The sequence below is a fragment of the Equus caballus genome, chromosome 1, assembly GCF_041296265.1.
Source record: "Equus caballus isolate H_3958 breed thoroughbred chromosome 1, TB-T2T, whole genome shotgun sequence".
In the NCBI taxonomy this organism is placed as follows: Eukaryota; Metazoa; Chordata; class Mammalia; order Perissodactyla; family Equidae; genus Equus; species Equus caballus.
The window spans coordinates 34,099,906-34,126,585 of record NC_091684.1 but is presented as its reverse complement, the minus strand read 5'-3'; the positions used below and the strand labels follow the sequence as shown (position 1 = coordinate 34,126,585).

Sequence of the window (26,680 nt, the reverse complement as noted above, 5' to 3'; positions counted from 1 at the left end):
ATTGTGTGACCTGTAGGGTCTACTAGTTTTCATAGTTTGTCAAAAAAGCAGTCACGAGGAGATGTTTCCAAGAGAGCAAATAATTCTACCCAGCAGCCTGATGGCCTTAGACTTTAGGCCCCATGAATTCTGAGACAGTACTTCAAGCATTTCTTAAATCCCAAATCTCTCATTTTATTGACTTCTATTTAATTCACTGCTTCTATTTTTAAAAGTGTTGTTGTTGTTGTTTTAATCTAGTATATATCCATCTCCTGAGATTCACCCTGGGTATCTGTCCTAACCAATGCAGTCATTTTCCCCTCTCCAAAGAGAAAGACTCAAATATTTAGATAAAAGGTGAGTTTAAAGCCACCAATTCTTAAAGGCCAGACTTTTGGAATCAAAACAGTTAGCTGATAAGTTAGAGCTAATTTTGTCTTTATGGTTAAGTAAATAGGCTGTTTAAAAACCTGTGGATAATATGGATAACATATTTGGATAGTTATCTTAAAACAAATCCTCACTATAAATAGCATTGATGGTATAGATGTTCATCTTAAAGTGAGCTGAAATTATTAAATGTTAACTTCAAAAAGCTTAGGGAATCTTGGCTCTAACCCTTTCCATAGCAGCACTTAGTTTTGCTCTAAAACTGTAAAAACAATTTTACTAGGGAGGCAGGGTATCAGAGTAGAAAAATCACTTAGGAGACATGGATTCTATTCCTGTTTCTTCTAACAAAGTGTCAACGCAAATAATCCATAACCAACGTATAAATCAAAATTGGAGTGAGTTTATTATGAGCCAGATCTGAGGCCCATATAGCCCAGAAGAGTCCTTTCACAAAGGAATGGAGCACTCCAAAGGAGTAGGGGTTGAGAGATACACGTCAAAGAGCATGTATCACATATGATTACAAAGTCCCTTTTACAATAGCCATGATTGCTTTGCTGGCACAGTATTTCACACAGCAGTTGATGAACACAGCAGGTAGCAGGTCTGTGGTCTCAGCTGGGTGGTCACGGGGTGAATGCAGCAGGCCAGAAATCAATCCTTAGTTTAGGGAGAGATGCTTATCCATAAGAAAATGCTAATGTGGGGGAAGTTACAGTCTTATCTTTAAGGGCGTTATTCTTGTCTTTGGGACATAGTAAATATTTAAAGCAGATATAAAATGCATGCTTTCTGGCCATGTCAGGCCCTTTTGGGAAAACAAGTTCAGGCCAAATTAGTTTTACAGCAAATGGCTTACTCATATACTTCAGTATATCCTATTGCTTGTCATTTATTTCTCAAAAAGAAAAAACTCCACTTCAGAAATTTTAGGGGACTGGTCGTGATCACATAGTTAGTAGCAGTTTCTATCTTTTAAGTAAAAGCCAGTGTGCCTGGTGTTTATTTTAATTTTTGTTTTAAATGTCGTATTTCTCCTTTCAGGTCTTCTAGGAATTAGTGTTGTTAATTACAACTTGTGGAAGAAACATCAAAAAGAAGCTTTATATAGTACTATCTATAAGATCCCCCTTAAAATCTGAGACCAGTTAGGAAGGTTATGCAACTGAATGTGAAAATTGCACCATCCAGTGGCAAATTATTGAACAGCAGACAGACCCAGCCCAAGGTCTGAAAAGTCCTATGAAGGCGAGGTTCAGTGAGTTATCCTCTGAGTACAACAACCTAATATATATCACATCAAGAAATTGTCTTCTTGAATTTGCTCAAAAAACATCAGTAATTTGCTCTAATATTGTCAAGGTTATGTCCTATACTTTTAAAAAATATTGTCATCTGCTTCTACATCTTTCCCTAGGTCCTGGAATCTCAAAATATGCTCAAAGAGTAAATGACATAGAACTTTATCTGGCTGAATGCATGGAAAGAGCCAAGGAAGTGGTTCCACAGTCCCAGCACCAAGAGACACCTGTTTACCTGGGAGCCACGGCAGGCATGCGGTTGCTCAGGTACAGCAGCACGTAGGGATCAACAGTGGCTGGGAGTTGGAGTTGGCAGTGCAAAAGCCTCTGAAGTTATGGGAGAAAGCCACACTTGCCTAAGACCCAAATTCTAAACATTGTAAATGTCCACACCTAAGAAAGAAAATTTCATTAAGTGGGTAAAACTCCCAAACTCTTACTATGAGTAATGGTGGAAATTTCAGTGTTGAAAAAGCCCTCTTGCCCATCTCCCCACAGGGAATTCAAATAGGTGAGGGCACAAAGAGAGAAAGACTGAGCCTATATATTCTGGGATTTGGGGCTACAGATTTAGCCATTCAATATCTGTGAGGAGGAAGACCAGAGGAGACTCATGGGTGTCCCAAGACATAAATAATCACAACTAGCACATCTTTATTTCTCACCACTTAGTACTTGTGTGCATTATTTGTTTGTTTGTTCTTCACTCATTCAGCATGTACTGACTGCCTACTCTGTCCTGGGATATGGAAGTAGGTGCCTTCAACCCTCAAGGAGATCAGAGTTTCAATACAGGGTGATCAATTCTTTAAGAGAAGAGTGCACAGAGCTGCTATGGGAGCACACTTGGCCCTGCCAGAATGGGAGGAGATCAGGAAGACTTACCAGAGGAGGGGACATATGAGCTGAATCATGAAGGATGAGTTGGAGAGTTGGAGAAGGGCACTACTGGCAGACCAGACAGTGTGCTTTCCATAACCCATGTTTACTCAGCACCTGTTATGTGTCAGGCATTGTTCTAAGTCCTAGGGATGCAGCAGTGAAGAGGACAAAGTCCCTGCCTTCCTGGAGCTTGTGTTCTAATAGATGTGCAAAGGCAGGGATGTGTAAGAGACCAGGGCATGTTCAGAGGACTAGAAATAGTTCTGCATGGATAGAACATAGAGGGCATAGAGTAAAATAATAAAAAGGAGGAGGAGGAGGAGGATGGCAGCTTGTATTTGTTGAGCCCTTGCTTTGTTCTTGGCATTGTGCTTTTAATTTATTCATCAAAACTCTATGAAATAAGAGGTATTATTAACTATTTTTAACCAGATAAGGAAGCTGTGGCTTACAAATGTTAAGTAACTTATCCAAAGTCACACACCTGGTAAGTGGTAGAGCCAGGATTCTGAGTGGGATTCTGAGAAGGCAGCTTCCAGATCACAAAGTGCCTTGTGGGCCACGCTAGGGAGTTTGGAGTTCATCTGGGAGATAATGGGAAGCCATTAAAGGGTGTTACACAACTGGTGACACTGGAAAAGAAGGTGGACTGGAGGGGAGGAAAACTAAGGGTAAGGGGGCTGTTTGGGAGGGTATGGAAGCCGTACTGATGAGAGATTACAGGGTTCTAGTGCAGTTAGAAGGCAGCATCCTCTGACAGAGGCTGTCCATATTGCATAGCCTACATCCTGGAAGCAATTACATCCCGTCTTTATTATGACAACTTTCGAAGTTTCCCTCTAGGTCTCTCAAATAGACCCAGGAACTGAAGCACAATATGAGGAAGATTTTTTTCTGATCTGACGCCAAAGGAGGTTGGGTATCTGTCCCAGGACATTTGCCACCTGGTGTCTACTAGAGCCCTAATTAAAAAACCTCAAACAGAGCCTGGCTATGTAAACAGCTAGGAGCCACCAGCAATGGCTAATGTAGCACACGTCAGCGGTCACTGTGGTGATCAAACAACACCTAGTTGCCACCGCCATAGTCATTTAAATGACTTTGATGATTTTTAAGAGCCAGGGAAAACATTGAAAATGGTATTTCAGGAAGACCAACCCATGCAGGGATTGGAAGGATTTGGATTTGGAGAGAGGCAGCCAAAAGACTAGTTCTGCCTCCCCCAAAAGGAGGGCCCTTCAGATAGCAATGTGTGGAGATCTCCGTCTCTCTGTTTATTTTAGTGACTTATGGTTCACTTCCCAGGAGAACTGACTGGAAGCTGCGGCTAAAATGGGTAGTTGTTGGGGCCGGCCCAGTGGCACAGCGGTTAAGTTTGCAAGTTCTGCTTCAGCGGCCTGGGGTTCACTGGTTTGGATCCCGGGTGTGGACATAGCACCACTTGGCAAGCCACGCTGTGGTAGGCGTCCCACATATAAAGTAGAGGAAGATGGGCATGGATGTTAGCTCAGGGCCAGTCTTCCTCAGCAAAAAGAGGAGGATTGGCAGGAGTTAGCTCAGGGCTAATCTTCCTCAAATAAATAAATAAACAAATAAATTAAATAGGTACTTGCAGTTATTAAAACAAAACCAGTAATTCAGCTCTTCCCTTGTGCAGGATAGAAAACGAACCATTGGCAAACAGGGTCCTGAATACGGTGACGAACAGCCTTAGCAGATACCCCTTTGACTTCCAGGGTGCCAGAATCATCACTGGCCAAGAAGAAGGCGCCTATGGCTGGATTACTATCAACTATCTTCTGGGCAAATTCACTCAGGTGACTATCTCAAGGACCCATGGAGGTGGCCCCCTGGGGGCCAATGCCATCAATATCTCAGGCACTACTTGGATTGCTAGCCAGAATGAATGATGGATGAATGAGCAAATTAATTTACCCCCACATTTGCAAGGGTCACCAAAGGTATAATTCTCTTAAAAGAACTTTTACTTTTAGAAAATAAAGAAGCCCTATCTTCACGTTAGGTAGACATAGAGGAAATTAAAAATCTATCATTAGAAATAAGAATAGCAGGGGGCAATGCAGTGGCGCAGCAGTTAAGTTCGCACATTCCGCTTCAGCAGCCCGGGGTTTGCCAGGTCGGATCCCGGGTGCGGACATGGCACCACTTGGCAAGCCATGCTGTGATAGGCGTCCCTCATATAAAGTAGAGGAAGATGAGCACAGATGTTAGCTCAGGGCAGTCTTCCTCAGCAAAAAGAGGAGGATTGGCAGTAGTTAGCTCAGGGCTAATCTTCCCCACCACCCCCCCCCCAAAAAAAGGTATAAAAAAAATAAGAATAGCTGGGGCTGGCCCCTTGGCCGAGTGGTTGGGTTCGCTCGCTCTGCTTCAGCGGCCCAGGGTTTCACCAGTTCAGGACCTGGGCGTGGACATGGCACTGCTCATCAAGCCACGCTGGGGCGGCGTCCTGCATGCCACAACTAGAAGGACCTACAACTAGAATATACAACTATGTACCAGGGGCCTCTGGGAAGAAAAAAGAAAAGTAAAATCTTTAAAAAAAATAAGAAGAATAGCTAATATTTGCCTCATGCTATGCATCTTGTGCTGTTGAGCACTTTTCACGTACTGTCTGATTTCATCTTCAGAACAACTGTATGAGGTGTTCTTTCACGTTAGAGCCCCAAATTGAGGCCTGCGAAGGTAATTATTCTGCTCAAGGTCACAGCTAATGAGCAAATAAGTGGGGATTTGAACTTACCCCAGCCCCCTTCTTCGTGAAGACTGGCTATACTGCTTCTATGTTGCTGCCGTCTGAGCTATGTCTTTGAAGCCCTTCTTTTCTTGCTGTTGATCTGATGCGGACTTAGGAACTTCCAGCGAGCTTTGTGTCACCCCTATGCCCCTGCTCCTTTGCCTTAGGGAGTACCTGAGTCCAAGAAATAGTGATCCAGAGACTTCCATTGGTGACTGTTCTCTCTTTCAGAAATTGCGATGGCTCAACCTGATGCCAAAGGGAGACGATACTCAGGGAACCTATGGAGCTTTAGACCTTGGGGGAGCCTCTACACAAATCACTTTTGTGCCCCAAAACAAGAGCACTGAGTCTCCAGACAATGCTCTGCACTTTCGCCTGTATGGCAAGGACTACAGTATATACACACACAGCTTCTTGTGCTATGGGAAGGATCAAGCGCTCATGCAGAAACTGGCCAAGGACATTCAGGCAAGTATAACTGAATCCAGACCTGCCCTCCCCACATCTGGGCTGCCAGCCCCCACATCCTGTTGTTTTCTCTGTCTACTTCAGTAATAGGTCTGAAGTTGGTTACTGTACTTTCCAAACCTTTCCAGGCAGGATATCTAAGCACATCTGGTAGACCCCTACGATATTCCCTCCAGACATCACCTCCTATGTTTGTTTACTGCACTATCTCCAAGGACATGACTCGAATCCTTTCTCAGGAAATAATTGCTTACCCCTGTAGGGCTGACAATGAAAATTATATGCTAGTCTATTGTTGGGGGGTGGGTGTGTGCAATTTATAAATTCTTTACTACTTTTTAATTTCCATTTCCTACAAACTGCATTTTGAAGGCAAGAAAAGTTAAACATACTCAAAATCATGTGACTACCAGGCGCCTTCTGACAAACACACACAGAGCAAGGATGGCACATCCAGCTGTTCCCTAACTCCACTGAAAGGACAGCCAGTTCTCTGCTCCCCTCCAAAGTGCCTTCTCTGGTTCTCAGAAGCACTGTCAATAAGACGACCACCAAGGGGGTAGGTGCAGCTGAGAGATGCCTACTGAGCCTATGTGTCTCTAATCCACAGCAGCCCCTTTCTTCACTTGAACATAGTAGGCTGGGGGTTAAAAAACATTTTGATAATCCTGGTTAAAGGATCTAAGGTATATCCAGCTCTCAGAGCTTCTGATTTTTTGCTTGGAGGTGGGGGCAGGGGTGTAGGCAGACTCCTGGAGAGCTACCTCAGGTTAAAGTTGTGAGAGCCTTGAGAGTTTTCCTTGTGAATCTGCTTCTAACTATGTGATTAGTCCTAGGGAACAATCCAGGCTAACGGCATTTCTGGGCTCAGCTTTAACTATATTAGCTTTCTATGAATAGCGAAAGTTCATTTACATCTGATACCCCTTCTGTGCCTGTTAGACAAATCTGACTATTCTCAAGGGTGAACAAGGCAGAGCAGGGGCATACTGATGCTCATGCTGAGTGCTGGGACGTTGTATAATTCCTACACATTAATGAAGTCACACTGGTACTTTTCTGCCCAGAAAATTCGTACGTGATGTCTTCAAGTGATTTTTCCATTCAGGATACAAATGGAACCCTCAGGGACCCATGTTTTCATCCTGGATATGAGAAGGTAATGAACATAAGTGACCTTTACAAGAGCCCCTGTACCAAGAGATTTGAGACAACTCTTCCGTTTCATCAGTTTCAAATCCAGGGCACTGGAAACTATCAACAATGCCAGCAAAGCATCCTTCAACTCTTCAACACTAGTTACTGTCCTTACTCTCGATGTTCCTTTGATGGGGTTTTCTTGCCACCACTCGAAGGGGATTTTGGGGTAAGTTTCTGAAATGGTAAGGTATATTGGTTAGGATGATTTTGGCTATAAGTTATAGAATATGTGCCTACAAAGGGTTTAAATAATAAGATTTACTTTTCTCTCACATGATGATAAGCCTTCAGGTAGATAATTCAGGGTTGGTTCTTCAGCTTAACAATGTCAGGACTTGTGATCAGCTTTTTCATTTTCTTTTTGGCCTTCTTGTGGTGCTAAGATGGGAGCTACTGCTCTAAGTTTCCATCTTCACGTGCAAAGCCAAAGCAGGAAAGGAGGAGGTTTCTCTTGCATACATCTCTCTCCAATTTCACAAAAGTGCAAACAAACATCATTTCAGATGCCACTGGCCAGAATCTGGTGAAATGCCCACTTCTAAACCAATCTGTGATAAAGAGGAATGGATTAACATGGTTGGTTTAGACTAATCATTGTTCATGCCCTGGAACTGGGGAATCTTTCCCGAGCATATTGCTTTCCTCTACCTGGGTAAATCAGGACTCTGGGAGTCAGAAGAAGGGGCTGACTGTTGCGTAGTCTCCCATTAGGATTTGCCTCAGGTGGCTTCTCAGATGTCAGAAGAGAGAGAAGCAGCAGTTAGATGTCTCTGCTGATGGTTTTCCTCTATAAAGACATTTAGGAAGTAGAAACTCAGAAATCCCAGGAAACATTGAAGATATTCACATTTTGACTATTTGAATCCCAACTCCAAATTCCTTCTTTTCTAAATGACTCCAGATTAAGATAAAATATATAAGCAGAGTTAGAAGAGGTTCCCTTAATCTACTCATTGTTCAAATGTCATATTTTGGTCCTGGAGATTAAGCATTAACATAATCACAGTTTAGTATATTGTAAAATTAGCTACCATCAATCACGTGCCAATTATTGACTACGCACTATATATACATTATCTCACTTAATCACTTAAGATATCATTCAAAGAAACAAGCACTTTTGTCTGCCTTCACACTCTTTGTCCCATTTTCAGAAAACAGATCAGCCTGTAAGGAAGTAAGTCCAACTCTCCTTCAGGACCCCAGCAGGAGAGTTTCTCTCAAGGTCTCCTGCCCCAGCCTAATGTCACAGAAAGAGCTCCCTGGAGAGAGCACAGGCCCTGTAGTAATCATACCTGGTTTAAATGCTGACTCTGCCACTTGTGAACTAGATGAGCTCTTCATTCCCTTGGTACCTGGGAAAACAACAATGGGTAGTACTGTGGATCCAGGCTTACCTTAACCATGGCACAGGCTGCACTTCCCTTTTCCCTCAAGGTTCCTGAAGGAAATACAGGACAATGATTGGCAAAGTAATATTAGGTTATTAGTTGGCTTCAAATACAAATTCAAAACAAACTAGAACTTCACCTGGATGCCCTATAACTGGGCTGGCACTGGCTGCCCATCTTGGGCTTTTTTGGGCCAAGGCCCTTGTCTTGAATCCAGCTTCTGGAAGAGAAAGGAGGCAGGGAGGAAAGACACAAAAGGGAGGAAGGTGGCCAGGGATGCTGGACAGCCAACGGCCATTTCCATTCCAGTCACTGCTAAGAAGTACAACTGAAGGAAAAGGAATATACTCTTGTGTGTTGACTTTTTAAAACTTTTCTGAAATTTTTGTCCCCTGGGAAACGTGGCTCGATTCCTGCCTTCAAGCTTGAGCAAACCCTTCTTTCTTGGGAGGCAGGGTGGCGGTGGAATTTCTTGCCTTTGAGGTGATTCCTCCAACCAAGGTAGGAGGAGGAGTTGGAAAAGGTTGGAGGAGCCTTGAGCTCCCCCTGGAGGCTTTTCTCTTGGGTCCCTTAGTCCCTCACTGAAATTGTTCTTGCAGCCTTCTGAATCTCAATTTGGCAATCTCTTTAGATTAGCTCACTGCCTTCCTCTGAATAGGATCTTTCTTCTCTGAATATAGCCCTTAAGGTCAGCACTGTACCTGGACCTGTTCCTGGTGTGGCAGTTTCTAATTCACATGTTTGTCCCCTCTGTAATTTCTTCCTAAAGTCTAAAGATTTTTTTTGGCTGTTTCCTCATATATAAAATGAGGACAGATATACGTATCTCAATGGTAGTTGTGAGCAAAAAGCAATAGTAAACGTCTGGTAAGTGTCTAACAGCCAGCTCTTTGAGATGGAGGGGCTGACTTGTGGCATTTGCCAATTTGCATGGTACAAGTACTCCCACCATGGCCTATTTTGATATCAACCTGACATTAACTGGCTCACAAAAATCCTGAAATTTTAACAATCAGCTCTGGTGAGTGGGTAGGAGCCAGCTCTAGCACATCATTGAAAATAACAAACAGCTAATTATCATACCCTAGTACCAGGTGGGACCTTAAAAAGGTTACTTCTTCCTCTCAGTCCTCATTCTAGGCTGTCATTCCTGCAGGAAGTCCCCATCGCTAAGTCCTGCATTTTGCAGCATATCTATTTGTAACACAAAAATCCAGTTGCATTCCCATTATTTCCAAGACAAGTTAGCCTGGGTATTCTCCAGCCACAGAGAATTTACAGGGAAGGGAATTTTTTCCCACAATTGCATGCTGCACTCATGATCTAACTCTTAGTTTGTAGAAGAATATTAAAAACTGTCAGTATTCTCGTCAGTTGGGCTACACTGTAGCCTTGGTTGCTAGACAGAATCCAATTTGCAGGCGAATTAGAAACATCAAAAAGGAAGAGGGAACATCTGTGGGTAATTACTTATGAGGTCACATAGGAATTTTTTAAAAGATCACATTGTACTGTTTGTATAAATAAGAAAGGTTATAAACAAATTCAATAGGGAACTAGAATTAAAGAACATCAAAAATTTATTTATTTACATATGTATACGTGTGTGTGTGTGTGTATGTGTGTATTTAGCTCTGAGCTTCCTAGTAGCCAAGGAAAAAAATAAGACAATCAGATACACACTTTTCATTATACCCAGCATACCAGGCCCTAGGGCAAAGCAAAGCTATTCCAAAAGTGAAACCCAAAGATATTTTACACAGAAGATTTTATTAGATAATGTCTTTGACCACATTTTTTTAAAACTTTTTATTGAGATTATGATAGTTTACAACCTTGTGGAACTTCAGTTGTGCATTGTTGTTTGTCAGTCATGCTGTAGGTGTACCACTTCACCCTTTGTGCCCACCCCCCACCCCCCTTTCCCCTAGTGACCACTAATCTGTTCTCTTTGTCTACATGTTTAACTTCCACCTATGAGTGGAGTCATACAGAGATTGCCTGTCTCTATCTGGCTTATTTCACTTAACATTTAATACCCTCAAGGTCCATCCACGTTGTTGCAAATAGGACAATTTTATACTTTTTTATGGCTGAGTAGTATTCCATTTTATATATATACCCTATCTTCTTTATCCAATTAACAGTTGATGGGCACTTAGGTTGCTTCCACGTCTTGGGTATTGTAAATACTGCTGCAATGAACATAGGGGTGCATGGGACTTTTGGAATTGATGATTTCAAGTTCTTTGGATAGATACCCAGTAATGAGATGGCTGGGTCATATGGTATTTCTATTTTTAATTTTTTTGAGAAATCTCCACGTTGTTTTCCATGGTGGCTGCACCAGTTTACATTCCCACCAGCAGTGTATGAGGGTTCCTTTTTCTCCACAACCTCTCCAACATTTGTTACTTTTTATTTTGGTTATTTTTGTCATTCTAACGGGTGTAAGGTGATATCTTAGTGTAGTTTTGATTTGCATTTCCCTGATGATCAGTGATGATGAGCATCTTTTCATGTGCCTATTGGACATCTGTATATCTTCTTTGGAGAAATGTCTGTTCATGTCCCCTGCCCACTTTTTGATCGGGTTGTTTGATTTTTTGTTGTTGAGTTGTGTGAGTTCTTCATATAGTATGGAGATTAACCCTTTGTCAGATATATGACTTGAAAACATTTTCTCCCAATTGGTGCGTTGTTTTTTTGTTTCAATCCTGTTTTCCCTTGCCTTGAAGAAGCGCTTTTGTCTGATGAAGTCTCACGTGTTTATTCTTTCTGTTATTTCCCTTGTCTGAGAAGATATGGTGTCCGAAAAGTTCCTTTTGATACTGATGTCAAAGAGTGTACTGCCTATATTTTCTTCTAGAAGCCTTATGGTTTCAGGTCTTACCTTTAGATCTTTGATCCATTTTGAGTTTATTTTTGTGAATGGTGAAAAAGCATGGTCAATTTTCATTCTTTTACATGTGGCTGTCCAGTTTTCTCAGCACCATTTGTTGAAGAGACTTTCTTTTCTCCATTGAAGGCCCTCAGCTCCTTTGTTGAAGATTAGCTGTCCACAGATGTGTGGTTTTATTACTTGGCTTTCAATTCTGTTCCATTGATCTGTACACCTGTTTTTGTACCAGTACCATGCTGTTTTACTATAGCTTTGTAGTATGTTTTGAAGTCAGGGATTGTGATGCCTCTGGCTTTGTTCTTCTTTCTTAGGATTGTTTTAGCAATTTGGGGTCTTTGGTTGCCCCATATCAATTTTAGGATTCTTTGTTCTATTTCTGTAAAGAATGTCATTGGGATAATGTTGAATCTGTAGATTGCTTTAGGTAGTAAGGACATTTTAACTATGTTTATTCTTCCAATCCATGTGCATGGAATGTCTTTCCATCTCTTTATGTCATCATCAATTTCTTTCAGGAAAGTCTTGTAGTTTTCGTTGTATAGGTCTTTCACTTCCTTGGTTAAATTTACCCCAAGGTATTTTATTCTTTTTGTTGCAGTTGTGAATGGGATTGTGTTCTTGAGTTCTTTTTCTGTTAGTTCGTTGTTAGAGTATAGAAATGCTACTGATTTATGTATGTTGATTTTATACCCTGCAACTTTGCTGTAGTGTTGATTATTTCTAATAGTTTTCCAATGGATTCTTTGGGGTTTTCTATATATAAGATCATGGCATCTGCAAACAGTGAGAGTTTCACTTCTTCATTGCCTATTTGGATTCCTTTTATTTCTTTTTCCTGCCTAACTGCTCTGGCCAACACCTCCAGTACTGTGTCGAATAAGAGTGGTGAGAGTGGACATGCTTGTCTTGTTCCTGTTCTCAGAGGGATGGCTTTCAGTTTATCCCCATTGAGTATGATGTTGGCTGTGGGTTTGTCATATATGCCTTTATTATGTTGAGGTACTTTCCTTCTATACCCATTGTATTGAGAGTTTTTATCATAAATGGATGTTGGATCTTGTCAAATGCTTTCTCTGCGTCTATTGAGATGATCATGTGGCTTTTGTTTCTCATTTTGTTGATGTGGTGTATCACACTGATTGACTTGCGGTTTTGAACCATCCATGTGTCCCTGGTATAAATCCCACTTGATCATGGTGTATGATCTTTTTAATGTATTACTGTATTTGGTTTGCCAGAATTTTGTTGAGGATTTTTGCATCAATGTTCATCAGTGATACTGGCCTGTAGTTTTCATTCTTTGTGTTGTCCTTGTCTGGTTTTAGGATCAGGGTGATGTTGGCTTCATAGAATGTGTTAGGGAGTGCTCCATCTTCCTCAATTTTCTGGAATACTTTGAGAAGGATAAGTATTGAATCTCCTTTGAATGTTTGGTAGAATTCTCCAGAGAAGCCGTCTGGGCCTGGACTTTTATTTTTGGTTTGACCACATTTTTTAAAATTGCAATTTCTTACAGCAACTTTAACCCAGAGGCATAATATTAAAAAGCCAACTCAGTGATAGCAATTCAGTGATAGACTGAGGCAATATAGGTTTTTGATACTCAACGTGATAGAAAGAAAGAATTCAGAGTAGCTGGAAGAGGGGAGAGACAGATATCCTTCAAATCATCTTCCATAAATATTACTTATCTAAGCTAGCAATTGAAAGAAGATGAGGAGCTGATCTTTTGAGGCTATGTTCTCCGAAGATGGCCTAGAGTGTTCCTATTCTGAGTTGCTGCTTAAATATGGACCATAGGTTATAGACACCAATCAAGTAAATGTTTATAAAGTGAGATTGATTCCTAATATGGAAATTAAGGATCCAATCACAGATTTTGATCTCAGTGGTAGGCCTAGCATCGCACTTGCACCAAAAGGCAAAATTAGGAATTCCTGGAGCTGAGTCAGCATTTCCCTCAAGAATTGCTTTTGGAATCGTTCTGGCAAAAGAACATCTGATAGATTGAGTCTCCAAAGTCTTACCCTAAGAGTAAGATCAGGATGATTTTTTTAAAAAAAGACTTTTAAAGAGTTACCTACCACAGCCACAGGAAGAAATTTGGTGATGTGTCCTTGAACCATCTGATTTTGAGCAGTGTATCTTCCTGGGCTATTAAAAGAAGGTCGGTTCGTCATTCAGTGTAATTCTTGGGATTAAAAATGGAAGCATTCTGAATAAGGTTAAGGTTTCTTTTTCATTATACAATATATGTAAATCAAGGAAAAAATATTCACTCTAAACCCTATCATTCCATCCCATCAGCACTTTATTTTTGTGGGTTTAATTCCAGTGCACATTGATATAAGCAATATTTCACTCTAGAAGAGACTTTTCCAAGGGATGAGGCCAGCTTAGGTGTTAAACCCAATCAGGCGGATTTCTGAAGAACACATGCAGACAGGAAAACTACCACTTAGGCTCTGACACATGGAAAACATTCAAAAAAGACTGACAGGTAGATGGAATGAAAACATAAATGAATATGACTATGAATGAACTGGTCCTGGAGCAGGGGAAGAGAAACAGATGACCTTATTCTGGAGCACAACTGTCTAAGAAAGAAAGGTGAATAGACACATTCCCAACCAGCAGGATTTGCCCTTGACTCTAAGACTTGATCTCTACCGTGGCTGCAGAGAAATAGTCTATTTCCATATATGTGTTTTTTGGAGTATAAAAGTAACATGATTATCTTAGAAAGTTTTAAAATGTATAAAGGAGAAGAGATTTAAAACATTAATTCAAATTTGACTCAGGTGTTTGTAATAGTTAGCAGGCCATATTTGTTAGAAGGCCATATTTATTTTATTTTCTATTCCTTACATAATGGCACTGTTATATGGTTGCATATGGCTTATTTGATTCTATTTTGAGAGAGGACTCTAAATCACAACCTGCACAGTCAAGGCAACAGCTAGAAGCAAAATACTGAGGCTGTCTAGACCAGTCATTTGTGTGTGTGTGTGTGCGTGTGTGTGTGTGTGTGGTAAAATATACATAACAGAAAATTTACCATTTTAACTACTTTTAAGTATACAGTTTTGTAGCATTAAGTACATTTACATTATTGTACAACCATCCATCTCTAGAACTTTTTCACCTTCCCAGACAGAAATTCTACCCATTAAACAAAACACTAACTCCCTATTTCTCTTTCCCTTCAGTCCCTGGCAACCACCATTCTACCTTCTTTTTTTTTTTAAAGATTTTATTTTTCCTTTTTCTCCCCAAAGCACCCCAGTACATAGTTGTGTATTTTCAGTTGTGGCATGTGGAACACCGCCTCAGCATGGCCTGACGAGCGGTGCTATGTCTGCACCCAGGATTCAAACCCGTGAAACCCTAGGCTGCTGAAGCAGAGCACGTGAACTTAACCACTCGGCCACAGGGCCGGCCCCCCATTCTACTTTCTATTGCTATGAATATGTATTCCAGATACCGCACATAAGTGGAACCATACAACATTTGTCCTTTTGTGACTCATGTATTTGACTTAGCATAATGTCTTCAATAGACCAGTCATTCTTAACTCTTCAAGGGATCGTAAGACTCTTTGGAGAATGCAATGAAAGCTAAGGATCACAGCATCCATTTATGATAAAAACTCTGAATAAAATGGGTATAGAAGGAAAATGCCTCCACATAACAAAGGCCATATATGACACACTCACACCTAATATCATTCTCAATGGAGAAAACTGAAAGCTATCCCTTTAAGAACAGGAACCAGACAAGGATGCCCACTTTCACCACTCTTATTTAACAAAGTATTGGAAGTCCTAGCTAGAGAAATCAGGCAAGAAAAAGAAATAAAAAGGATCCAGATTTGAAAGGAAGAAGTGAAACTGTCAGTACTTGCAGATGACATGATTTTATATATAGAAAACTCTAAAGAATCTGCCAAAAAACTTTTAGAAATAATAAATGAATACTGTAAAGTTGCAGGATACAAAAATAACATACAAAAATCAGTTGCGTTTCTATACACTAAAAACAAAGTACCAGAAAGAGAAATTAAGAATACAATCCTATTTACAACTGCAACAAAAAGAATAAAATACCTAAGAAAGAACTTAACCAAAGAGGTGAAAGATCTGTACACTGAAAATTATAAAACATTGTTGAAGGAAATTCAGGAAGACACAAAGAAATGGAAAGATTCCATGCTCTTGGATTGGAAGAATTAACATACTTAAAATGTCCGTACTTCCTAAAGCAATCTGCAGATTCAATGCAGTCCCTATCAAAGTTCCAACAACAAATTTCACAGAAATAGAACAAAGAATCCTAAAATTTATATGGAACAACAACAGACCCTGAATAGCTAAAGCAATCCTGAGAAGAAAGAACAAAGCTGGAGGTATCGAACTCCCTGATTTCCAAATATACTACAAAGCTATAGTAACCAAAACAGCATGGTACTGGCACAAAAAGAGATCAATGGAACAGAATCGAGAGCCCAGAAATAAACCCACACGTCTACGGACAGCTAATTTTTGACAAAGGTGCCAAGAACATACAATGGAGAAAAGAAAGTCTCTTCAGTAAATGATGTTGAGAAAACTGGATAACCACATGCTAAAGAATGAAAGTAGACCATTCCCTTACACCATGCACAAAAATCAACTCAAAATGGATTAACGACTTGAATGTAAGACCTGAAACCATGAAGCTTCTAGAAGAAAACATAGGCAGTACGCTCTTTGACACTGGTCTTACCAGCATATTTTTAAGTACCATGTCTGACTGGGCAAGGGAAATAATAGGAAAAATAAACAAATGGGACTACATCAAACTGAAAAGCTTCTGCACAGCGAAGGAAACCATCAACAAAACAAAAAGACAACTTAACAATTGAGAGAAGATATTTGCAAACCATATAACTGAAAAGGGGTTAATATCCAAAACATATAAAGAACTCATACATGTCAACAACAACAAAAATAACAATCCAATTAAAAAATGGGTAAAAGATCTGAACAGACATTTCTCCAAGGAAGATATACAGATGGCCAACAGGCACATGAAAAGATGTTCATCATCACTAACTATCAGGGAAATGCAAATTAAAACTACAATGAGATATCACCTCACTCCTGTCAGAGTGGCTATAATAAATAAGACAGGAAATAGCAAATATTGGAGAGGATGTGGAGAAAAGGGAACTCTCATACACTGCTGGTGGGAGTGCAAACTGGTGCAGCAACTATGGAAAACAATAGGGAGATTCCTCAAAAAAATTAATAGAACCACCATACAATCTAGCTATTCCACTGCTGAGAGTTTATCCAAAGTACATGAAAACACGAATGCATAAAGATATATGCACCCCTATGTTCGCTGCAGCATTATTCACAATAGCCAAGACTTGGAAGCAACCTAGGTGTCCATCAAGGGACAAATGGATAAAGATGTGGTATATATACACAATGGAATACTACCCAGCCATAAGAAACAATGAAATCTCGCCATTTGTGACAACATGGATGGATCTTGAGGGTATTATGCTAAAAAAAAATAAGTCAGAGGGAGAAAGTCAAATACCGCATGATCTCACTCATAAATAGAGGGTAAAAAGAACAACAACCACACAGAGACAGAGATTGGATTGGTGGTTACCAGGAGGGAAAGGGGGAGGGAGGAGGGCAAAAGGGTGATTAGGCACATGTGTGTGGTGATGGATGATAATTAGTCTCTGGGTGGTGCGCATGATGGAATCTACACAGAATTGAAATATAATGATGTACATCTGAAATTTATATATTGTTACAAACCAATGTTACCGCAATAAAAAAAAAAAAGACAGCTAAGGATCTTGCAAGCAGAAAAATGTATATATAAAGGTATATCAAAATTTTTGCATAAAGTTAAAAAGACGTCATCATCCCTTGAGGTAGACCCATGAATCCAGCGTTAAGAGCCTTTAATTTAGAACGAAAAGTACACAGAAACTAGAGATTAAAGTAGAACCATGAGCCCAAGCAGGGCAGTGGCTGGGATTAAATGCCACACAAGTGTCAGAAGTGAAATCTATTTAGAAGTACTGAGAGCAAATACAGACACATAGTCCAGAGACAGATGACCCTGAAATTGATGCTACTTCTGCCTCTAAAATTTTTCTTGCAAGGGCAGGGCCAACCTAATATCTAGTAATACAAGCAGATAGGCCATGTTAGAGAAGCAAGTTAGAATGAGTAATCAAGTTAGAAAGGAGGTTGGGGAACATGTCAAATGGTCAGTTTGGGCCAGAATCTTGAGACTAGACTAATGCCTAGTCCTTCTATGACTACAAATGCTTCATTTAATCTTTACTCCAAAATACTATCAATATGTTTTTGAGTAGATCTTTGGAAAATGGTTTAACAAACCCTTTTTCTTCCTTTATGGACAAATTTGGCTTTGGGTTAACTTTCTGGATTTGTTTTCCAGGAAACCTGATAAAGGCGGAATGTCAGTTACATTACCAGACAACAGTTCTTTTTTTTTTTTCTTTTTGGTGAGGAAATTGGCCCTGAGCTAACATCTGTTGCCAATCTTCCTATATTTTGTATGTGGAACGCTGCAACAGCATGGCTTGATGAGCAGTGTGTAGGTCTACACCTGGGATCCAAACCCACAAACCCCAGGCCACCGAAGCAGAGTGTGCGAACTTAACCACTATGCCACTGGGCCAGCCCCTCAGATAACAGTTCTTAACGATAAAAATGACCCCTGAAATAAACTGCATCTGGACTGGAAGAAATTATAAATCAACTATCCCTACTCTGTGGCTTCCCTAATCTTCATAAAGGCTCTATATATGTGAAATATATAACAAAAGTCTTTATCTCTATAGCACTTATCATTGGTCATACTGTTATTTATTTGAGTTCTGCTGCCTTCCACTAGAGAGCAGGGATTTTCATGTTTCAGTGATCACTACTGATCACTACAGTGATCAGTACTCAGTAAATATTTGTTGAATGAATGATATGCAGCCAAAAGTCAAGGAAGAGAGAAAGTGAAAAAAAAATGGCTTTTAGTTTTGGTAGTTAGGAGGTTACCAGTGATTTTAATGAGCACAGTTTCAGAAGCCATGTCAGAATGGACTAAGGCCTCCTTGGGAGATGCTTCAAAGTTGGGGGAGCAGGGAAGGTAGGCGGGTAACTGATATTAGAAGAAGAAAAAAAATTTGAGAGAGGATAGAATACTGGACTAAGACTAACTCAATTAAATTGAACAGGAAGACATGTATTGGGTATTGTCTCTATAGGTCGACATGTCTGTGTCCCCAACTATGTCCTGAGACCCTGGATGGCAGGGATGGTGTCTTTTTCATCTTTTCATGTCTGGGCCTGCCAGAGTGCCTGGAATATTGTAGATGCTCAGTAAAATAACTTTAGCATTTGGGCTATTCTAGGGAGAACCATGCATGCATAGAAGGCTGGAGGTGGGAAAGAATGAAGCCTGTTAGAGGCCTGCAAGTAGTTCAGTGGGTTTCCCTGTGGTCCAGGCAAGAGGCTTGCCTCTGGTATTCTAGAATACAAAAGTGGAACCAAAACAGGAGAGCATAGGCCCCAGCTCCCAAATTACTTACTCATAGAAGCACATGTGTTCATGCATTTTTGTTCATGCCACCATCCAGAACATATTTTGCATAAAGCATAGTACTCTTTTCTGACATGGACTCTGTGTGCTCAGGATGTGGTTTATTATTAAGCCCAAAGTGTTGGCAGCTATTCTGACATGTTTCTTATCTAAAAATAATGGTGTTTCCAGCTTCCTCTTCCCTTGTTCACCTCTTTGTAAGAGCTTGGCAGTTAAAAGTTTATGATGAGCTAGAAATGGGATATTTCTGGACTTCTTTCAATGTCAGCTTAGCTTTCTCAGGCAGCTCTGATGTTTCAAACCATGCTGAGATCGTTTCCCTTTTGGTATCAGAATCTGAAGGAAAAGTCACCAGTTCAATGTCTTTGAATCAGAGGTTTAAGATGAACTGTGGATGCTATCCAGTGATCCATACACTTCTGTAAGCTGTTCTAGATATATTCTCAGCAACTTGGGAGGGACTCTGTTTTGTTATCTTTGTTGATATTAATAGATTCTGCATTAATCTGTCCTTAGCCACAGTTGAACTCTTAAACTACAAAATCTTAGTGTTGGAAGGAATTTTAGCACATATGCTATCTAACCTCCTATCTCATGCAGAAATACCGTCTATCCTACCATATCCCCAGTAGGAGGTTTCCCAAATGTTGGGGTATCTATAATGACAGAAAGCACACTACATCACAAAACCTTTCATTTTATCTTAGAAAAGTTTTAATTTTTAGAAAGTTACTTTTGTTGGGCTGAGTGTAGCCACTTTCAAATTTTGGTTATGTTTCAGCTTTTTGAATCTACCCAAAATAAATCTAAACTAGTAAATCTTCCCTTCTAACTAGTAAATCTAAATCCGTTTGCTTAACACTCATTACTGTTATTTCAATTACCTTAGTCATCTTTCTTAAAATTATTTGTATATTCTACTTCTTGGAGGTAGCTGATGGCTTTTTTCCCAAAGCTTAAAGATCATCTTTCGATCTTTAGATGCCTTTGTTTAAGGTTTATGACCCATAAACTCAAGTTTCTATAGTGCAGGAAAATGGTGGTGATTTTAGGAAGACCGAGGATGAAGATATGGTTCAGGGGTTTGGAAAGACAATAATTCCAGGCTGTGGAGGAACTGTATAGCCCTGTTTAGGGGGTCATATAAAGGACCATTTTTGGGACTCAGAAATAGAACATATTTTAAGCTCTAGGGTAAAAAAAAGTTATCTCCTGCAGTTGTAAAGTGATCCAACCTTTTTGAAAGAGAATCTGACAAGATATATATAGATATTTAAAACATACGCACCTCTGCTTTTTAAAATTGAGGTCTAATATATCTGCAGTAAAGTGTGCACATTTTAAAGCCAGAGATTGATAGTTTTTAAGGGATATACCTATGAGCTCATCATCTAGATGAAAACAGAGAATATTCCCAGAACCCTAAAAGGCTCCCTTGTCCACTCTCTCAATTGATAAGCCCCCTGCAAGGATAACTACCACTCTGACATCTATCACTATATAGTGCTACCAATTCAGAATCAGAGTGTGTATTCTTTTGCATGTGGCTTCTTTCACTCAGTATTGTCTGAGATTTGCCTATGTTGTTGCATTTAACAGTAGTTCACCTTTCATTGCAATGCAGTATTCCTTTGCATGAATACACTAAAATTTATCTATCCATTCTATATTCTATACATATATATTCTCAAACATTTATGAACATTTGAGTTGTTTCCATTTGGGGGCTATTATGAACTACTGTATGAACATTCTTGTTCATGTCTTTTAGTGGATATTTCCAGTTATAAAATATATTTATCCCAACAAAATTATCCCAAGGCAAAGGTGCAAAGATGCATGTACATTGTAGCATTGTTTATAATAGTGAAATATTAAAAAGCCTAAGTACTCATGAATAGGAGATTAAATAAATTATGATATATCCATACACAGAAACCTTTTATAGTCATTTAAATGGGTGAGGTAAAATCTACATGGAAACCTGCCCATGATGTATTATAGTCAAGTGAAACAAAGCAGGATTATAAAACATTGTGTCTAGTATGATCACATTTAGGTAAAAATATATACATATACTTTAATATTTTACATATATTTGCTGTAGATATTAAATAATAAGTTATTAGAAGTGTTTTTCTCTAGGCAGTGGTTAGGTTAAGGAGAGACTTTCATTTTTAACTTATAATATTCAAATTCTATACAATAAACATGTGTTTAGTTTTGAATAAGCCAGAATTTTAAAGATATTTCTATTCTTAAGGAAAAGAAGTGAAGAGAACAACTTTCATGTGTTGAGAAGTGAATGGAAGCAAGATTCTGAGATGCTAAAGGGAGGCTTCTGAAGGTCAGGGGAAAATTTTCAAGAGTCCATGGCATGAGAGCTTTGAATGTAGAGGGTCACGTGAACCAGGAGGCCCCGCTGACTTGATTGCTATGTATCCCACTGAAGGCTCAATATTTTGCTAAATGTACCTCATAGAAATTTTCTGTTTTTTCAAAAAAATAACTTTTACTTACTTTAAAAAGCAATGTTACACCTCAGCAAAAGCAAGAGAATTTCTAAGTGCTTAACTCATTAAGCCGTTTGTTGGTAGAAGGGGTTGTAGGAGTAATTTCAGAAAGTCTTTTTGAAATGTAACAATTTAAGGAAATATTTATTATAAAAATGAACACATGCTTATTACTAAAAAACTGTATAAAAAGTTTAAAGATCCAACTTTATGTTGTCTACAAGATCCAACCATATGCTACCTATAAGAGACTCACTTTCGATTTAAGGACACAAGTAGGCGGAAAGTGAAGGGATGGAGAAAGATATTCCATGCAAATGGCAACCAAAAGAAAGCGAGGGTGGCTATACTTATATCAGACAAGATAAATTTTAAGTCAAAAATTGTCACAAGAGACAAAGAAGGACACTATATAATGATAAAAGGGTCAATTCACAAGGAAGACACAACAATTATATATGCACCCTAAATCAGAGCACCTGAATATTTAAAGCAAACATTGACAGAACTGATGGGAGAAATAGACAGCAATACAATAATAGTAGGAGACTTCAATACCTCACTTTCAATAATGGATAGAACAACCAGATAGAAAATCAACAAAGGAACAGCAGACGTGAACAACACTATAGGTCAAGTGGAGCCAACAGACAAATACAGAACATTCCACCCAAAGCAGCAGAATATACATTCTTCTCAAGTATGCATGGAACATTCTCTAAGATAGATAACATGTTAGGTCGCAAAACAAGTCTTAACAAATTTAAGGAGACTGAAATCATACTAAGTATCTTTTCTGACCACAATGGAATGAAACTAGAAATCAATAACAGAATAAAACTGGAAAATTCACAAATATGTGGAAATTAACCAACACACTTTCAACAACTAAAATCCTCAACAAAAGACTAGCAAACTGAATTCAACAGTTAATTCAACATTAAAAGGATCATATACCATGACTAAGTGGGATTTTACCCCTAAGATGCAATGATGGTTTAGTATACAAAAATCAGTTAATGTCATATATACCATATTAATAGAATAAAGGATAGAAATCCCATGATCATCTCAACAGATGCAGAAAAAATGTAAGACAAAATTTAGCACTCTTTTATGATAAAAACACTCAACAAACTAGGAATAGAAAGAAATTACCTCAACATAATAAAATCCATATATGAAAAACACACAGCTAACATCATACTCAATGGTGAAAACTGAAAGCTTTTCCTCTAAGATCAGGCACAAAGCAAGGATGCCCACTTTCACCACTTCTATTCAACATATTACTGGAAGTTCTAGCCAGAGCAATTAGGCAAGAAGAAATAAAAGGCATCCAGGTCAGAAAGGAAGAAGTAAAACTGTGTCTGTTTGCCTATGATGTGATCTCATATAAAGAAAACCCTAAAGATTTTACACACAAACACACACACACACACACACACACACACACACACACACCCTGTTAGAACTAATAAATGAATTCAGTAAAGTCGCAGGATACAAAATCAACATACAAAATTCAGTTACATTTCCATACACTAACATGAACTATCTGAAAAGGAATTTATGAAAACAAGCCCATGTACAATAACATCAAAAAGGATAGGGGCTGACCCCATGGACAAGTGGTTAAGTTCGTGTGCTCCTCTTTGGTGGCCCAGAGTTCTTTGGTTTGGATCCTGGGTGCAAACCTAGCACTGCTCATCAAGCCATGCTGAGGCGGCGTCCCACATAGAAAAACTAGAAGAACCTGCAACTAGGATATACAACTATGTACTGGGAGGCTTTGGGGAGAAGAAGGAAAAAAAGAGGAAGATTGGCAACAGATGTTAGCTCAGAGCCAATCTTCCTTAAAAAAAAAGAGTAAAGTGCACAATTCAGTGATTAAAAAAAGAAGAAAACAGGAATAAAAACTAAGGAGGTGAAAGACTTGTGCACTGAAAACTACAAAACACTGATGAAAGAAATAAAAGAAGATACAAATGGAAAAACAAGTCATGTTCATGGATGACTTAATATTGTTAAAATGTCCATACTACTGAAAGTGTTCTACAAATTCAATGCAATCCCCATCAAAATCCCAGTGGCATTTTTGACTGAAATAGACAAAAATATATACAAAATTTATTTGCAAGCACAAAAGACCTTTAATAGCCAAAACAGTCTTAAGAAAGAAGAACAAACCTGGAAGCATCACAGTTCCTGATTTCAAAATATATTACAAAGCAATACTAATTAAAACAGTATGGTACTGGCATAAAGACAGACATATGACCAATGGAATAGAATAGAGAGCCCAGAAATAAATCCACATGTAAATGATCAACTGATCTTTGACAAGGGCGCCAGGAATACACAACAGGGAAAAGATAGTTTCTTCAATAAATGGTGTTGAGAAAACTGGATAGCCACATGCAAAAGAATGAAATTGAACCCCTATCTTACACCATGCAGAAAAATCAGCTCAAATGGATTGAAGATGTAAACACAAGACTGGAAACTAAAATTCCTAGAAGCAAACACAGGGTAAACGTTTCATGACATTGGTTGTGGCAATGATTTAATGAATATGATGCCAAAAGCTCAGGCACCGAAGGCAAAAACAGACAAGTGGGACTACATCAACCTAAAAAGCTTCTGCACAGCAAAGAAAACAATCAACAGAGTGAAAAGCAGCCTACAGAATGGGAGAAAATATTTGTAAATCGTGTATCAGACAAGAGGTTAATTTCCCAAATTTATAAGGAACTCCTACAGCTCAATAGCAAGAGAAATTAACCCAATTAAAAAATGGGCTAAATACTTGTATAGACATTTCTCCAAAGACGACATATAAATGGCCAACAGGTATATGAAAAGATGCTCAACATCACTAATCATCAGAGAAATGCAAATCAAAACCACAATGAGATATCATCTTACACCTGTTAGGATGGCCATTATCAAAAAAACAACAAAACAACAAGTGTGGTGAGGATGTGGAGAAAATGGGACCCTTGTACAGTGTTGGTGGGAATGCAAAAACGGTGCAGCTGCTATGGAAAACAGTATGGAGATTCCTCAAAAAATTAAAAATACAACTACCATATGATCCAGCAATCTCACTTTTGGGTATTTTATCCAAAAGAATTGAAATCAGGATCTGTAAGAGATATTAGCACTCTAATGTTCATTGCAGCACTATTCACAATAGCCAAGATGTGGAAACAACGTAAAAGTCTATTGATGGGTATTGACAGATGAATGGATAGAGAAAACAGAGTCTATACATACAATAGAATATCATTCAGCCTTAAGAAGAAGGAAATCGTGGGGCTGGCCCCATGGCCGAGTGGTTAAGTTCGCACGCTCTGCTTTGGTGGCCCAGGGTTTCGCCATTCGGATCCTGGGAGCAGACATGGCAACACTCATGAGGCCATGTTGAGGCAGCATCCCACATGCCACAACTAGAAGGATCCACAACTAAAAATATATATATATATACACAACTATATACAGGGGGGCTTTGGGGAGAAAAAGCAGAAAAAAAAAAAGAAAAGAAGATTGGCAACAGTTGTTAGCTCAAGTGCCAATCTTTAAAAAAAAAAAAAGGAAATCCTGTGATATATGACAGAAATGAACCTTGAAGACATTATGCTAGGTGAAATAAGACAGTCACAAAAGGACAAATGCTGCATGATTCCATTTATATGAGGTATCTAAAATAATAAACCTCATAGACTCAAGAGAGTAGAATGGTTGCCAGGAGCTGGGGAGAGGGGGAAATGGAGAGTTGCTAATCAATGGGCATAAAGTTTCACGATGTAAGATGATTAAGTTCTAGAGATCTGATTACAACATTGTCCCTAAAGATAATAATACTGTATTGTACACTTTAACATTTATTACGAGAGATATGTTAAATGTTCTTATACAATAAAAATAAAAATTTTAAAGTAAAAACGAGAAAGTCCACCCCTCCCTCCTGTCCCACAATCAGTTCACTAGAAGAAAACACTCTTTAATAGTTTTAATTAATGGGGGGAGCCCTCCAGTCATTAGCTATGCATATCATAGCAATCCATTCTCTGGATATATTCAGTCTCTCAATCAACAGAGATTCACCAAGTGTTTCTTAGATTCTAGTCAGTGCTCTAGGAACTAGAGAGAGAGAGTGGTTTTCTGCCACTTAAACATTTATAGAGCTCTTCCATGTGCCAAGTGCCATGTTAGTACTGCAGATTCAGCTAAGAACAAGGCAGATGTGGTCCCTGCCATCAGGGAACTGGCATTCTAGAAGGCAGGCAGACAAGAGACCACAAATGCAAACCAACCAAAGCAAATTGGACTGTGGCAACTGCTGGGAAGAAAGAAACAGAGTCTTATGAAGGGGAATAACAGAGGGTCCTAGTCTAGATGGGTGATTGGAAGACTTCTCTGAGGAGATGTGGAAGTCAAGGGAATTCTAACAGAAGGAAGAGCAAGTGTGCAACCCTGGGCAGGGGGGTGGGAGTGGGGAGGGAACCTTGGGAGTGACTGAAGGCCAGGGTAGCTGGGGTGTGGTGGGCAAGGTGGGCAGGGGTATGAGATGGTATTGGCAAGGTGGGAAGGGTTGGAGCATGCCTGGCCTTGAGAGGCCTGGTAGAGTTTGGAGTTTATTCTTGGTATAATTAGGAGTCACTAAAAGCCTTAAGCAGAGGAGTGATATGACCAAATTTGTTTTTAAAAGATTCCTGTGACTGCCATGTGCAGGATGGATTGGAACAGGTCTAGAAAGGTAATGTGGAGACCAAATAAGAGGCCATTGCAGTGTCCACACAAGAGATGATGGTGGCTTGGGTTAAGATGGTAGAAATAGGGCCACACCAAGATCTTGTTCTGCAACTGGCATACAATATTTAAAGTGTTGGAATTCCCAAGTTCAAGGGATGTGGAGGCTGTCTTTCAGAGCTCCTAGGGAGCTCAACTTCCTCAAAGGAATCGGCATACGAGTCCAGGGGCTAAATGTCCAGAGGTATTTATAGCAACATTGCTCATAGGCAGAAATACTGGAATCAAAGGAATGCCCACCAGTAGGGAGTTGTTGAGTGAATTATGATACATTCACACCCCGGACTCTTACGAAGCCATTAGAGTGTTCCCTGCTGACTTGGAGAGATTTCCACAAAGGATTGTTGGATAAGAAAAGCAAGATGCAGAATATGTTTAAAATTTCATTTAAAAAACAAATCCTTTATATATGTGTGCTTGTATGATTATATGAGCAATGGGGA

The 26,680-nt window shown here is 39.4% G+C and overlaps 1 protein-coding gene across 19 annotated transcripts in view; it reads left to right on the top strand.

Moving 5' to 3' along the window:
* ENTPD1 (ectonucleoside triphosphate diphosphohydrolase 1) overlaps window positions 1-26,680 on the top strand; it is a 126,040-nt gene that overhangs the window by 89,508 nt on the left and 9,852 nt on the right. For 17 of the 19 annotated variants that reach the window (XM_070223792.1, XM_070223837.1, XM_070223796.1 and 14 more), the window contains 4 exons: window positions 1,793-1,943; window positions 4,216-4,375; window positions 5,545-5,784; window positions 6,893-7,150. In XM_070223792.1, coding sequence (XP_070079893.1) covers window positions 1,855-1,943; window positions 4,216-4,375; window positions 5,545-5,784; window positions 6,893-7,150 — 747 coding nt within the window. In that variant the 5' untranslated portion in view covers window positions 1,793-1,854. The remainder of the gene's footprint in view (window positions 1-1,792; window positions 1,944-4,215; window positions 4,376-5,544; window positions 5,785-6,892; window positions 7,151-26,680) is intronic. The other 2 variants (XM_070223751.1, XM_070223745.1) reach the window with 1 other exon arrangement.